General features: G+C 43.7%; 1 protein-coding gene across 3 annotated transcripts in view; it reads right to left on the bottom strand.

The window, feature by feature from the left end:
- Nucleotides 1-467: 467 nt before the first annotated feature.
- LOC137641334 (E3 ubiquitin-protein ligase MARCHF3-like) overlaps nucleotides 468-16,308 on the bottom strand; it is a 74,696-nt gene continuing 58,855 nt past the window's right edge. For 2 of the 3 annotated variants that reach the window (XM_068373780.1, XM_068373779.1), the window contains exon 6: nucleotides 468-1,037. In XM_068373780.1, coding sequence (XP_068229881.1) covers nucleotides 791-1,037 — 247 coding nt within the window. In that variant the 3' untranslated portion in view covers nucleotides 468-790. The remainder of the gene's footprint in view (nucleotides 1,038-16,308) is intronic. The other variant, XM_068373781.1, reaches the window with a different exon arrangement.

Here is a 16,308-nt window from a genome sequence, read left to right as displayed (position 1 = left end):
TGAGTGTATAGTTTAAGGCAACAAAATCAGATGAAACAGGAATTGCTTGTCAAACTCTGATAAGCTTCTCCATCAGATTAATTAATTGCGATGCGTGACAATTCTGCCATACAAAGTTGATAACCGACAGGTACACTGTTTTGTAGTGTTCAATTTACAATAACAATCTGAAAAAAGCCAGGAATTGGGTCAAACTCTGATAAGCTCTACTCCTGATTAAAAAAATCAGGACTCTTGACAAAATCCTGCCATGCGATGTAGATTGCACAATTTTTTTTCTACAACAGGCATTCAAGGTTTACTTGAAAATTATATTTTTCCCAACAAGGTACTGTAAATGAAAACACCTGGTAAAATAATGATAAAAAAACACTTGACATTCCCAGTAGACTCTTAGAGTATTAGCATTACAATATTGTAAAACTGCATTCCATGAGGAATTGAAATCCAGAAATAAATATAAGCAAAAAATTTGAAGTCTTTATTAATAAAACCAGTGATAGGCTCCAAAATCAAGACATTAAAATCTTAGTAAAATTAAGTTACATTCATAGTAAAATTAAGTTACATTCATAGTAAAATTAAGTTACATTCATAGTAAAATTAAGTTACATTCAAACTGAATAAAAGCACAGGTACCCTGAATTTAAATTAAAAAGCCTTCAACTTAAGAGGTCGAAGGTTAACCATTTCCTTTACGTGGTCCATTGGATAAAATCAAGCTTATATGAACATTTATTGTCAAGTTTTTCAATTCCCTTTATTGCACATAAACTATCAGATTATTTTTCTAAGATGATCTAGATTCCATATTAATAGAATTCATATGGTTTTGTAAATCAGAGTCCTCTACATTTATGCGAGGAATAACTCCTAGAGGACAAATTACTGGTGATATGTTTGCATGATTGTCTACTTCTTCCATTTGGCGATAAGAATTACTCAACACCGAAAAGCAGCTTGGTCTTCGATGATTTTCGGACAACACCAGCTCTTGGTTAGCAAGGCTCCAAACCTTCAAAATTCTCCTGTAATAACTGCAAAGTAAAAAACCAGTCTGAAAATTTCCAGTGCAAAAAATAATTTCTAATGCGAGTATGTCGGTAGACAAAATACTACAAATTTTAAAAATGCCATTTTTTTTTCTTAGCTATACAAATCCAAGTAATTAAAATGGGTTACTATGGTACAGTTTTGTTACTACCAGAATTAAGGAAATCATGGGATTTTCGTAACATTGGACGTTTACGAGCATCCAATACAAGTCTAATAAGAGTGGCCGAGTTGAGTGCAACAGTCTTAGTCAAGACTTCGGGGGTGGAGGCAGCGGGGAATATAAAAATAAATGACTAAGATTGATCCGCTCATAGGAGAGGCAAGGTCAAGATGTCTGCCACATGAACAAAAGAAGAGTGACAGAGTCAATGCCCTAACAAGTTTGATTCTGTACCAAAATATAAAATATCAAAATTATCAAAATAAATTAATGCCAACAGATATCTTTACCTGCATAAGTTGTCTAATAAGCTGATACTGTACTCCCAAATAAGGAAATTCTGAAGAGAACAAGGAAAAATTCACCCATTCTACTCTTAAACACATTATCCCAAGAATAAATTATGTGAAAAGGTCAACAGTGCTTGAAAGGAAAGTCTCAGGCTGTTTGCTGTACAGCTACCACTGGGCCCAAAGATAAAGTGTCCAGTAAGCTATAGGTACAATCTTAAATACTATGTTGTGAAGGTGGTAAACACCTAAACTAAGGACCAAGTAAAGTTTTTTTGAAGAGTGTTAAGGATGCAGCAACACCACATACATCATGAGCTTTGGTAGGGGGCCCAGTCGACACTTCTCGAAGATTCATAGGCTATAGGCAGTCAGTGAGCAGTTTCATAAAGCTTTAACATTTAGCTGACATATAAAGATTTGCAAATCTGAAAGTTCTCTTTGAACTTCTATGAGATCCAGAAGACCATCTTGGACCTACTAGCATTAATATGGTATTTCTATTATAAAATAAATTTTTAAATATACTTACCTGGTAGTTACATATATATATAGCTTAAATCTCGCGTTTCGACGCGGCACGACAGAAAATTCAAATTCGTGGCGATCACCGCCATGACAGTAGGTGGTCATACATGAGCGCCATCTCTCGTAGGTTATCAGAACCAGTCCCAACATTCTTCAGAAATTCCATGTCTCTGTTTTCAGAGGGGAGGAGGGGGGCCTTCTATATATGTAACTACCAAGTAAGTATAGGCAAAAATTTATTTTATAATAAAACTCCCATTTTTAAATATGTAACTTTCCTAGGAGGTACATATATATAGCTGATTCACACCATTGGTGGTAGGTCGAAAACCTCATCCCATTGGGAATTATTATAATTATTAATAACTACAATTAGTAGTACTAACAGTCTGGTTCTAACCTGATAAGGAAGCTGGCTTCACAATGATACTGCCTCATTTCACCTGCATTCCTTAAGAGACTCGGCGATCAACTCAGGGGGCTGTAAAAGTCTCTGTGGGGCTGCCACAAGGTCCTCGACCTTAGCGTGGCTAGACCACCACCTTTACGAACCTGGCATAGCCAAGGATATTGATTCTGACGTTCTAACCTGATAAGGAAGCTGGCTTCACAATAATACTGCCTCATTTCGCCTGCATTCCTTAAAAGACTCGGCGATCCACTCAGGGGGCTATAAAGTCTCTTGGGGGCTGCCACAAGGTCCTCGACCTTAGTGTGGCTAGACCACCACCCTTGCAAACCTGGCATAGCCAAGGATACTGATTCTGACCACCTACTCCAAAATCTTTTTTTTTTTTTTTAAACTAGCTTGAGTTGCATCCCAGAATGACGGAAGGTTGCGACAACCTTCACAGACAACCTGTGAACACATTAAAACTAATTTGCTTTACATCCCAGATTGACGGAAGGTTGCGACAACCTTCACAGACAACCTGTGAACACATTAAAACTAACTTGACTTGCATCCCAGACTGACGGAAGGCTGCGACAACCTTCACAGACAACCTGTGAACACAAGTACAAGAAAAAAGGCAAGTGTATATATCAAGTTATTGGGAAGAGGCAGTAGACCCTTCTCCAACTATGAAGCCGGAGGTAACGTACGGACCCAGGGAACAGCAATCCTCATACTGGGTATGGACATCTTTGAGATAACAGTCTGTGAAGATTGATTTACTTCACCAGAAAGTAGGCTCCAAAATTGACTTCAATTACCTATTGTGTTTGTAAGCCATAGAAACTGCTACAGCTCTAACCTCGTGTGGTTTTACCTTAAGGATAGGGAAAACTTCTTACTCAAAATCCTGGAGTGTTTCCCTTATTAAATCCTTCATGAAAAAAACCAGGGTATTCTTTGATAAAAGGCAAAGAGGGCTTTTTAACTGAGCATCAGAGGCTGTCTGTCTCGTCTTTGAAAAGGATGCCTAGCTGAAGGGTGCAAATTGCATTGTCTCCATTAAAGCCCATCTTCTTGCTGATGGCTTTTAACTCTCCTAATCTTTTGATTGTAGCCAATGAAATTAGGAAAAGTGTCTTCTTGATAGATATTTCCAAGACGCGTTCTCCAACTGTACAAACCTACTTTAGGTTTAAAAGGCCAGGACTACATCCAGGTTCCACGAGGAGGTTGGAGTGTCCTTCCTCTTGGTCGTCTCAAAAGATCTAAGGAGATCTGAGAGATCCTAGTTACCTGACACGCCAATGTGTCTGTTACAAAAGACGGAGGTTAGTATGCTGCGGTAACCATTGATGAAAGGCACAGCTAGCTTCTCTTTTGTACGCAGATACAACAGAAAACTCTGCTATATTGGCTATAGAGGTATTGGAGGAGGAAAGTCTTAACATTCCTGCACCACACTCTAAATATGTCCCACTCGGATTAGTAAACCCTAGTAGTGGTAATGATCTGGGGGTATCTACCAGCCACTCCATCTCCACAACCCAATGTCTCATGGGCCAAAAAGGAGCTATCATGGTCATGCGGACATTGGGTGAATCCCTGAAGCTTTTTAGGACTCTGTCCAGGATCTTGAATGGAGGAAAAGCGTACACTTTTAGACCTTCCCAGTTCAGAAGAAAAGCGTCCACTGCGACTGCTTCCTGCTCTGGTACTGAAGAGAAAAATAGCGGCAACCTCTGTGATTTGTGAGGTGAAGAGGTCTATCGAGTGTTGACCCCACAACATCCAAAGGCTGGTGCACACCTCGTGATGTAGGGTCCTTTCTGCAGTAAGAACTTGCCTTCTTCTGCCGAGCCGATCCGTCGTGATTTTTTTCTCCCCTTCTATGCAGTGAGTAATCAGGGCTTGGTGAATGGCCACTAGCTCTGATATTTATGTGTCATTTCCTCAGACTATCCACAGATCCCTGCCGAGAATCGTATGTGTCAAACAGGGACGAAATCGACCTCTCTAGTTCAGACAGACCAGACACTTGAAAAGCACGCTGTGTGCGCGAACTAAACCGTGTGCTGATTGCTGCAAGGGATCGTCAACTGTAGCCGGGTGACCACCAGGGGTAAGTCATTGCAACATTTCCAGAGTGCCTTTAGCACGATCTGAACCGATCATCATCCCCAGAAAAATGAAATTCTGTGAGGGTGTCAGTTAAGATTTGGCCAGGTTACCATCAGACCTAACTGTTGCGTTAAGGCATTATCCCTTGAAGAGCCTCCAGACACTTTACTTGTGATTCTGCTCTGAGTGGTCAGTCGTCCAGGTATAAAGAAAATCCTTACTCCCTTTATGTGAAGCCATGGAGCCACGTTGGACATCACCCGGGTAAAAACATAGGGAGTCATGCTCAGCCTAAAACAGAGTGGTTTGAACTGATAATGGTCTCCAGGAACACTAGCCTTAGAAATTTTCTGTGGTCCGGGTGTATCGAGATATGGAAATTCGCGTCCTGCAGATCCAAAGACACTATCCAGTCTCCCTGTTTGTTGCCTGTAAGGACTGACACTGAAGTTTCCATGGCAACTTTTACTTAGCTAACAAACTTGTACAATGGACTGACGTCCAGAACAGGTTTTCATCCCCTGGATACAGAGATGTTAACACTGTCAGAAGTTATTTTTTTTTAAAAATGAGCGGTCTGTAATGAATCCTGAGATTCGTCTTCTAATTTGGCTAATGGAACAGATTCCCTGATTCAAATGAGTAGGAGACAAAACCGCGTCATCCTGTCGGTTATTGTCTTCCAAAAATAATTCATCTTGTCCTGAAGAAATCGCGTGAAGGATATCATCCAATTGCGAAGAGGCATCACGTTTATGTACTGTAAGCCTCGAGGGAGAGACAGGTTCCAGTGCTTCCAGCATAAGATCATCATGCTGTAAGGAAGCATCAACATCTGTAAACCCATGCGAGGGAAAATCTTGATCGCGTGCGTCCAGCATGCGTTCAGCATGTTTTATGTCAACAGCGTGGCGCGAGGGAGCGTTGGTTGCACGTTCAGAAAATCGCGAAGGAGAAAAAACTTGTCTATCCTGTTGCGAGGACAAGTCCCGACTATACGAGTCCTTCATGGGTCCAGATTGAGACTGTTGTATGTTTCCATGAGAGGTATTAGTATAATGTATGCGTCCCGAATGCCGTGAGTCTGCCGCGAGCAAGCGTTAGTATCGCGTCCAATCAATCGCAAAGAAGAGACAACTGTTTGCCTATAGTGACGTGGGCCAAAACCCGTGGGCCAAAACCCGACTGCATGCGTCCAGCATATGTCCAGACTGCCGCATGCGTCCACTTTGCCATGAGTTTCCAGACTGCTGCATACATCCATATTGCCGTGAGCTATCAAGCGTGTCGCATGCATCTCACATGAGCGATAGTCTCGCGTTCCGCAGATCGCGAAGGCGAGACAATTGCTTGTCTATAGTGACGTGGGGACAAAACCTGACAGCATGCGTCCAGCATATGTCCAGACTGCCTCATGCGTCCAGGTTGCCGTGAGCTTCTAGACTGTTCAGAATGCCGTGAGCTGCCGTATGCATCCACCTTGTCGCAACGTGAGCTGATCGCTGCGAGGGAGCGTTAGTTGCACGTTCAGAAAATCGCGAAGGAGAAAAAACTTGTCTATCCTGTTGCGAGGACAAGTCCCGACTATATGAGTCCTTCATGGGTCCAGATTGAGATTGTTGTATGTTTCCATGAGAGGTATTAGTCTAATGTATGCGTCCCGAATGCCGTGAGTCTGCCGCGAGCAAGCGTTAGTATCGCGTCCAGTCAATCGCAAAGAAGAGACAACTGTTTGCCTATAGTGACGTGGGCCAAAACCCGACTGCATGCGTCCAGCATATGTCCAGACTGCCGCATGCATCCACTTTGCCATGGGTTTCCAGACTGCTGCATACATCCATATTGCCGTGAGCTATCAAGCGTGTCGCATGCATCTCACATGAGCGATAGTCTCGCGTTCCGCAGATCGCGAAGGCGAGACAATTGCTTGTCTATAGTGACGTGGGGACAAAACCTGACAGCATGCGTCCAGCATATGTCCAGACTGCCTCATGCGTCCAGGTTGCCGTGAGCTTCTAGACTGTTCAGAATGGCGTGAGCTGCCGTATGCATCCACCTTGTCGCAACGCGAGCTGATCGCTGCGAGGGAGCGTTGCCAAGTATCTGAGAAATACGCTGTCCGATAATATTGGAAGACCGTTTTCTTGGTCTATTGCCGTCCCTAAATTCTTTTAGACGCGATTTTTCTACCCGAGAATCGTAAGCGTCCAACAGAGACGAAATCGACCCCTTTAATTCAGACAAATAAGATACATGATGAGCGCCGTGTGCGCTAACTGAACGACTTACTGATCGCTGCGAGGTATCATCAACTGTCGATACTTCCAGCGCGCCTTGTGCGCGATCTGAACCGTGTATCGATCGTTGTGAGAGATGGCTTGAACGTTTTGGTTGGCACCAACCACGTCACTGTTTTGCGTCGTCCGACGAAGACGCAGACATTTTAACCTCTCCTTTCCTGTGGCGAGGGGGAGCGATCTGGGGATCGTCAACATGATCGCTCGAGGGGACGTCCATTCGCTAATCAAGGTCTGACATATCCTTTGGCCTTTCGACATTCCTTCTTCCAGGGGTTGTGGAGCATGGAAGAGGTCCCGGGCTGGGATTATGATTGACACGAACGGACGCACCCTCCACTGCACTGACATTGAACACTAGCACTTTTAATTATTTCACATTAGATCTTAATAGACCTTCCCGTTGCGAGAGATTATACTCTTTTGTCAAGGGCTAAAAAGAAAATACAATAGGATAAATGATTAATATTAGTATTCTCAAAATCGAAATATAAAATAACGATACAAGTAATAGTGAAAACAAAAAAAAGATTGTCAAGAGTACTAAGTATCGTAGATTGACTGCATTGAGTCATTTATGTGCCATTGAACACTAGCACTTCAACTATTTCACATTAGATCTTAATAGACCTGCCCATTGCGAGATTATCCTCTTTCGCCAAGGGCCAAAAAGAAAATACAATAGGATATATGAATAATATTAGTATTCTCAAAAGCGAAATATTAAATAACGATACAAGTATTGTGAAACAAAAACAATCGTTTAAAATCTGACATCTCCTTTAGCAATACTACGAGCGTAAAATGACTGTACGCTCAAGAAAACTCTAAATTGATTTTCGATTAGGACAAATATATACTTGAAAATAATATATTTCCCTACATTATAAACATACTTATGCTTAGTAAGCTAATATTTTAAAAATTTCTTGCAAGAAAAGAAAATATTCACATAATGCAAGTCATACTAAAAAGACTACGTCACAGGAATGTGACCTCATCACGATGGCGGACTGAATTCCTTCAAGGTATTCAGATTCTGCTTTGCTAAGAGTTTAGTCACAAAATAGTGACATCACAATGTTTTAATGTAGAAATATCTTTTCTTCCATTATAACTTTAAGAGTTGTTCGTTAATAAAGTAGGGGGAAAAATCTTTGATCCCTCAATGTACGAACATAGAAAGAAAAACAAATACATACATGCCCACTGCTAATTGTAGTGCGGGAAGTAAGAGCAGCTCGAAAGCTAGTCTAGCCCTACACACAAAGTTTAACAACAGAAGAGCCATCTTGAAAAACAAGTTAAATTAAACTGTCCAAGTTGGACCAGCAAAATACACTATCCAATACAATATCTTCGATAGTTGAAAGGCAGCGAAAGTCATTAACAATAATCAGACAAAAGGTACTTCACCAAATTGTAGAATGAAATATATCCACGAAATGAATTCCCGAGGTGTTGACTATCAACGACAGAATTTCTGAAGAATGCTGGGAATGGTTCTCATAACCTATGAGAGATGGCGCTCATGTATGACCACCTACTGTCATGGCGGCAATCGCCATGAATTTGAACTTTGTCGTGCCGCGTCGAAACGAGAGAAGTTACTTATTTAAAAATTAGGTTCTTTGATTCCCTGACCTCCTTCTGCACTTCATTGATCGAGCAGAACAGGGGAAAGGCAAATGTCCAACTGTTCCACTGGTCTTGGAATGCATCTTCTATTATTGCATCAGAGTCTGGGATTAATGAGCAATAGACCCAAGTTTGTTGTTACAAAGTGTATGGCAAAATTGTCCATTATCGAGGGAACTCCCTTAAAATCAAGGGATTATTTCCTACTTGAGGATGCAAAGACCATTCTGAATTAACCAATATCCCCAATTGGTTGTTTGTTTGCTATCGCCTTCTTTTCCAGGATAAAACTGGTGTCTTCCCACTGCAAGTTGGCATAGCAGATGGATACTGATCAGCCTTGTTCATTTATATAGGAAACTACAGAGATGTTGTCGCTCATCAACAGCTGAGCGACCCTTTATAGTCTCTGAAAAGTGAATAATGCTATGTACTCCACTTTAATTTCCCGATAGTCTATCTAGGAGGTCTTAAACTCCAGAAACCATATCCCTGATATTTGTTCTTTCTGCAGGCTATCTCCCCAATCCCTGGAGAGAAGCATCTTTAAAGTATAACCCTGTAGGTGTTCCAGCCAACTGGTTCTCTTCTTGCAACCACCACAAGAGCTGTTCTCACTGCTAGGAGGACTTTTACCTGAGATATGGAGTGATGTTTGTGACCATGAAAAGCAATGAGCAAAGATGCATCCTCCAGAAGAGGACTAGCTTTTAGAGGCAAGATGCTCTAAGTTTCTGCCAGAAACGAGGAGAAAAGAGCAGAGAAGACTCCATTTTGAACCTTTGAACTTTATCTGAAGATGGAAACACTTGCTTGGACAGAGTACATTCAACCCCAATTACTGAAGGCATCTCCAAGGAATAAAGTTTGACTCTCTAGATTTAGTTGGATCCCCAGTACTCAGCAAAAATCTAGATACCTGTGGCGTATGAGTCATGATCTTTATTCTGCCAAGAGAAGCCAGTCATCTAGGTATCTCAGGAGCCTTATCCCCATGGTATGAGGCCAAGATGAGACTAGTTAATATATGCAGACCAAAGGACAGCACCCGGAATAGACAGATCTTGTCTCTGAAAAGGAATCTTGGCATTTCTTTAGGTGTGATGTACAGGGACCTAAAGTATGCCCCTTTCAGGTTTATGGTCGGCAGGAGTCATTCTTTCTGATAACCTGAAGAACTGTGCTCTGAGTTTCCATCTTTAACCTCATTCGGAGCACAAACTGGTTCAAGCGGGAAAGGTCTAGGACAGGTCTTCAACCACTAGTCAACTTTTCCACCAGGAATAGGTTGCTGTAAAGCCTGAGGGCCTGACTAAAGCCTCCTCTATGGCTTTCTATGCAAGCATCAGACACTTCTTGTTCCAGTAATAGGTCTTTCCATGTTCAAGTAAAATGAGGGATCACCGGAGTCTGAATCAATGGAGGGTGGTAGCTCATGAATAGGACACGGTACACTGAGCAAAGCACTTCTTAGGCCCAGGAATCCACTCCAAAGAACTGCCACCTTGCCCAGTGACTTCTCGGGTATCTCGCTACTGGTGGCAAGTCCAAGGGCCTGCCTTCCCAAAAGGGAGCCTTGGTTACCTCTGCTCCTTCGTCCAGGGAATGTCCTCTGCGACGAAAAGTAGTAGTAAACCTGTCATGTCTCTTCGAAGATAGAGTATTATCTGGCTCTGGAAGCAAACAATGCTGCTGATACTGCTTAAAGGGTAAGGCTTATGCACCTGTTGGTAGAAGGATGGGGGGCCCAACTGAGGTAGAGGCCCTTCTCCATGGAGAAAAAAAAAAAAAGTGCGCCTAGATCTTTCATACTTCTCATCGATGGCTGCCACTTCAGCAGGAAGTAAGGAGTACGTTATCCATGATACTAAGAGCGAGGAAAAAGCATCTCTGGGAGCCATCCATTTAGTAAGTTTTTTATCACTGCATCACTCCTTTTGAAAAAAATTCCCACAGGAGTTAATCTGATGAAGAATAAACTCTTCACAGATCTTTTGCTCCTGACCTGCACTGTCTCTACAAATGGTTTCTTGGTCTCTGGGTTCTTTAGGATCTCTGAAATAGCTAAGAAGGATACAGCTCTTGAGCAGACCTGGAATGCTGACACGGCAGCAACCTCCTATTTTGCATTTCTGAAGCTGAAAGGTAGAAGGAAGGAAAAAAGCTCGTTTCTCGAGACACCAGGAGTTAAGCAACATCCAGATCTACCAGCAAAGAGTTTAGATGTAACAGAGTCGACTTAAAACTTTCTCTGGCTCGACTGGGCAGGGGTAGGCAGTTTAGACAGTCTACTTTACCGCAGCGGGTTCTTATTTGCCGATATTTGTTTATCAAGCCGAATTGTCTCGAGCCTGTTTACAAAGACTTAAAATTTGTGATGCATATTCTATGAACCTGTTAATACTTTATCAACAGTGCATCTCTTATTCGTGACCTGGTCACAACAGGGATCACCAAGACCAAGTTTCTCGATCAGATTCATGATCTTCGTAGAGCGATGTATCAGCTGGGCCAGAATCCACCACTTCCTAAGAGGCTACAGTACTCCAATGTGATAATAGGTCCAAGGAGTCTGTTCCATCGAGTCGTTAATCGTGATAGGAGCTAGCATCCTATGTTCTATTATGTCTCATCGCCACCACTAGGATCCTGAATATAGGAAAATTTTTTAGCCTTGCTTGGGATTTCTTTCCTCCCCCTCTTTGAATCTGAAAATTGGGAAGAAAAACTTGAAAAGGGCAACTGTGAGCCCTGATTATTTCTGTTGAATGACCCATATCAAAATAAGTTGGCAGCAGCAAGGATGGTTTTGTATCCTCCTCTGACCCTGAACCTTGTGGGGAATGAGTCTGATGTATTCCATCTGGAACATTTAATGTCTAGGGGTTGAATAATGATAATGTGAATGATCTCCTTCCCCTCCGAGGGCCGACTTCAAATTGTAGAAATATCAACACTAGGAAAAGGTGGGCAAGGATTTGCCACCTTTTTCACCCCATAGTCCTCAAGGATGCACTTCTTAGGCCCAGAGATCCAACCCGAAGAACTCCCACCTTGCCCAATGACTTCAGGTATTCCGCTACTGGTGGCAAGTCCGAGGACCTGCCTTTCCAAAAGCGAGCCTTGGTGACCTCTGCTCCTTTGTCCAGGGAATGTCCTCTGCGACGAATAGAAGTAGCAGTCTGGTCATGTCTTTTTGAAGATAAGAGTATTGTCTGGCTCTGGAAGCAAGCAATGCTGCCGATACTGCTCAAAGGGCAAGACTTATGTATTGTTGGTAAGAGCGAGGTAGAGGCCCCTCTCGGGGGAGAAAAAAAAAAAAAGTGCACCTAGATCTTTCATACTTCTCATCGATGGCTGCCACTTCACCAGGAAGTAAGGAGTATGTTATCCATGATAATTAAGAGTGAAGAAAAGACCATCTCTGGGAGCCATCCATTTAGTAAGTTTATCACTGCATCTATCCTTTTAAAAAAAATTCCCCCAGGAGTTAATCTGATGAAGAATAAACTCCTCACAGATCTTTTGCTCCTGACCTGCACTGTCTCTACAAATGGTTTCTTGGTCTCTGGGTTCTTTAGGATCTCTGAAATAGCTAAGAAGGACACAGCTCTTGACCAATGGTCAAGCCAAGAGCAGACCTGGAATGCTGACATGGTAGCAACCTCCTATTTTGCATTTCTGAAGCCGAAAGGTAGAAGGAAGAAGAAAGCTTGTTTCGAGACTCGAGGAGTTAAGTAAGCAACATCCAGATCTACCAGCAAAGAGTTCAGATGTGACAAAGTCGACTTTAAACTTTCTCTGGCTTGACTGGGCAGGGGTAGGCAGTTTGGACAGTCTACTTTACCGCAGCGAGTTCTTATTTGCCGAAATTTGTTTATCAAGCAAGCCGAATGTGTCTCGAGCCTGTTTACAAAGACAAAATCTGTGATGCGTATTCTATGAACCTGTTTATATTTGTCAATAGTGCATCTCTTATTCGTGACCTGGTCACAACAAGGATCACTAAGACCAAGTTTCCCGATCATATCCATGATCTTCGTGAAGTGCGATGTATCAGCTGGGCCAGAATTCACCACTTCCTAAGAGGCTACAGTACTCCAATGTGATAATAGGTCCAAGGAGTCTGTTCCATAGAGTCTTTAATCGTGATAGGAGCTAGCATCCTATGTTCTATTATGTCTCATCGCCACCACTCTAGGATCCTGAATATAGAAAAAATTTTTAGCCTTGCTTGGGATTTCTTTCCTCCCCCTCTTTGTATCTGAAAATTGGGAAGAAAACTTAAAAAGAGCAACTGTGAGCTCTGATTATTTCTGTTGAAGGACCCATATCAATAAGTTGGCAGCAGCAAGGATGGTTTTGCATCCTCCTCTGACCCTGAACCTTGTGGGGAATGAGTCGGATGTATCCCATCTGGAACGTTTTATGTCTAGGGGTTGAATTATAATAATTTGAATGATCTTCTTCCCCTCCGAAGGCTGACTTTGAATAGTGTAGAAATATCAACAGTAGGAAACGGTGGGCAAGGATCTGCCACCTTTTTCACCCAATAGTCCTCAAGGATGCAGCTTCTAAAAAGGAGGGAAAGTTTTCTTTGTGCCAATACAGACCGTGAAATAAGTGATGTTTGCTAATTTATTCCATTTACCTGACACGAGATTTTCCTAGCCTCACATTTTGCACAACATAAGTAAAATAGTAGCATGTTGTCTACTTGTCTCGTCTGTGGTCGTGTCAGTGCTTCCAGTTAGCATGCACTCTGAAAGCATGCGTGTAGTGACTATTATTCTCCCTTTGTGTATCGGGAACAAAATGTGCACTGGCCTGTGGATGCAGAGATAAAACTGTAATTTCGAATTTGGAGAAGCCTCCACATTGGATGCCGGGAATTCATATGAAAAGGAAAAAGAAGAAGCCTTCTTTAAAAGAAAAAATTCCTTGTGTAGAATACCTCACTATAGCACCTCTCCATACTTGAAAGGCCAGGCTCGCCCTTTGCTCATACAGTAATGGCAAATAATAGAATCCCTCCAGCAATGCTGACTCTTTGCCTGGAAGCACACTCATAGGAGTAGATAGGGGATCAGAGTTTTTATTAACCGGAGCAATAGATACTGTAAGGACAACGTCCTACAACAATTGCAGCATTATCATCTTGGTATATATTATTCTGTACATATTTATTCAGTCCGGCGCAGAATCATCTGCCCTTCATTTTTATGTACATTTTATGATTATATGTCAAGCTTGGGCTTTCATATTTATTGTAATGTTAACTGTAGAAAACACAAATGCCCCACATTTTTAACCTGTTCGCGGTCGGTCAGTCACCTTGCTACACTGCCATCCGCACAAGTCAATGTACTTTCCCCGTGTCTTAAATAAAGCATCATTTGTCTATGGCCTGTCATCTCGAACCCTCACAACTGGTGACCCTGGAGTTTCCCTTACAAACTTACAACGGCGATTTAAAAAAAAAAAAAAATAGTTTGGGCTCGCGACTCCATTCACCTCAACGCCATTAACGCACTTGATTAAGGTAAAAGTGATTTTGCATTTTGGCATCGGCAAAGCTTTGCCACGGAGTTTCCCTTAACGGACTTCCAACAGCGATTCATTTAGAAATGATTTGGGCTCGCAACTTCACATACCACAATGCCACTAACTGACTAATTACGGCGCAAAGCAGTTTGCGTTCAGACGTTTCCAAAAGCAGTTTTACCCCGGTAATTAAAGACTACTCGACTGCTCAGAATTCCTATTCCGTTAATAGACTTAATACGGCTCACTACCGAGTTTCGGAGTGTGGGGTCAGATGACAGATTCAGAAGTCGACAGTACCTCGCCCCTTGCAACTGAAGGGCACGGCGCGATAACTCAAATGGCCACACAAATGTCGATGGGACAAATTGGAGCTGCCTCCCTTCACACCGGATGCATCGACGGTATGGTTCCAGCGTACGAAGTCCCACTTCAGGTGGCAAACATTACCAACGAGAAAAAAAAACCAGATATGGCGACTGTAATGTTGACACCAGATACTTTTAAAAGTATTTCCCTCTGGCTGAAACAGAGGCCGGGACCCACGAGGTATAGCGACCTAAAAGAAACCGACCGAGATATAAGACCACCTGGTACCCAAGGGCCCAGCGAGCCCTCGACCTGAAGACGCCACCCCTCGGCTACACCTGTCCCTCGGCAGCCTCGGACGAACTGATGGACCTCCTCCAGCTGAACGAACTCATCAGCGATAAGCCTGTTAAGGGAGATCTTTCTCCATCACCTTCCCCAAAGCATCCGCGTCCAGTTGGAGGGCGCCGAGGACATTGACACGCCGTCAATGGTTGAGAAGGCCAAGAAACTTCACCTGGCAGCCCGGGCTGCCAGATACACCGCCACCGCCTCCGTCAACACTGTCACGGAGAAGATCGAAGATTATCCTGTAGAGCCAGACGAGGTGGGGGTCAACGCGGTCCATGGCGGGAGATTCCAGAACTCCCGCTCTCGTCCCCCACCTCATCAACAACAGCAGCAGCAGCAACGCCAGCAGTCCCCCATAGCGGAAGCAATGGGAAGACCACTACCACAAGTGGTCCCGGCTTTCCCAGATAGTGCTATTTCCACCTAGTATGGGGGAAAGAGGCACTAAGTGTGTCCATCCAAAAAACTAGATGGGCGACCGCGTCAACAAGCAACCGTGGAGCAGGCGAAGCCCGATCACATGGGCTTCTACATCCTGAACGTCGACTCAAGAAAAAGGTTCCTGGTGGATACCGGCGCTACAGTGTCTACTTTCCCACCCTCGAAGGATGACCGCGGCCTCCCTCAGATGACAGGGCGGCCCTGGTCGCCGCAAATGGCAGCCCCATCACCTTTTACAGGACGAGGACACTGAAGATATCCATTAAGGGCCGAGATTACAACTGGCCTTTCCTGATCGCAGACGTCAAGGTGCCCCTCCTAGGCACTGGTTTCCTCGCTCACCACGGACTGCTGGTAGATGCGAGTCACAAACTACTAGTCTACCAGGATTCATTCCAGTCCCACCACCTCTCCAGCAGGCCTAGCCTTCCAAGGGTGTGTTCAGTCATGCCCCATGAATACGGCCGCCTGCTGCAGGAATTCCCATTAGTCTTCAAACCCGAGCTTCACCAACTGAAAGGGGTCCCTGCCAAGCATGAGATATTTCACCATATCTCAAAAACAGGCCACCCAACCCATTGCAGGCTTAGACTCCTCCCACCGCAGAAGCTACAAGACGCCAAGCGGGCCTTCTAGGAGATGGAGCGCATGAGAATTTGCAAGAAGGCCTCTAGTCCGTGAGCCTCTCCACTGCAAATGGTTAAGAAACCCGACAGGAGTTGGAAGCCCTGCGGCGATTATAGACGCTTAAATCTGGTCACGACGCCTAACCACTACCCTTGGGCCAACATGCAAGATCTCATCAAGGCCCTCCACAGGCCCACTATTTTCTCTAAATTGGATATCCTGAAGTCTTATTTTCAGGTCCCCATGCATCTCAATGACATCCCGAAGACAGCCATCATCACCCCATAAGGGTCCTACGTTTTTTCCTACTCCAACGTTCGGCCTGAAAAAAGCCGGGGCGACCTTCCAGCGTCTAATGGACAGCATCTTGGGGGTCCTTCCCTTCTGCGCTGTCTACGTCGACGACATCCTCGTGTTCTCCAAGACACGGGAGGACCACCTGGGATACGCGAGGACTGTTCTGAAGCAACTGCAGGAGAATGGTCTCGTGGTAAGCTTTGACAAGTGCACATTCGGGGCAGAGATGGTGGAGTTCCTGGGACATGAACTCTC

Source organism: Palaemon carinicauda, chromosome 5 (genome assembly GCF_036898095.1).
Source record: "Palaemon carinicauda isolate YSFRI2023 chromosome 5, ASM3689809v2, whole genome shotgun sequence".
Classification (NCBI taxonomy): Eukaryota; Metazoa; Arthropoda; class Malacostraca; order Decapoda; family Palaemonidae; genus Palaemon; species Palaemon carinicauda.
The sequence above is the reverse complement of the archived record's forward strand: the minus strand, read 5'-3'. Positions and strand labels throughout refer to the sequence as shown.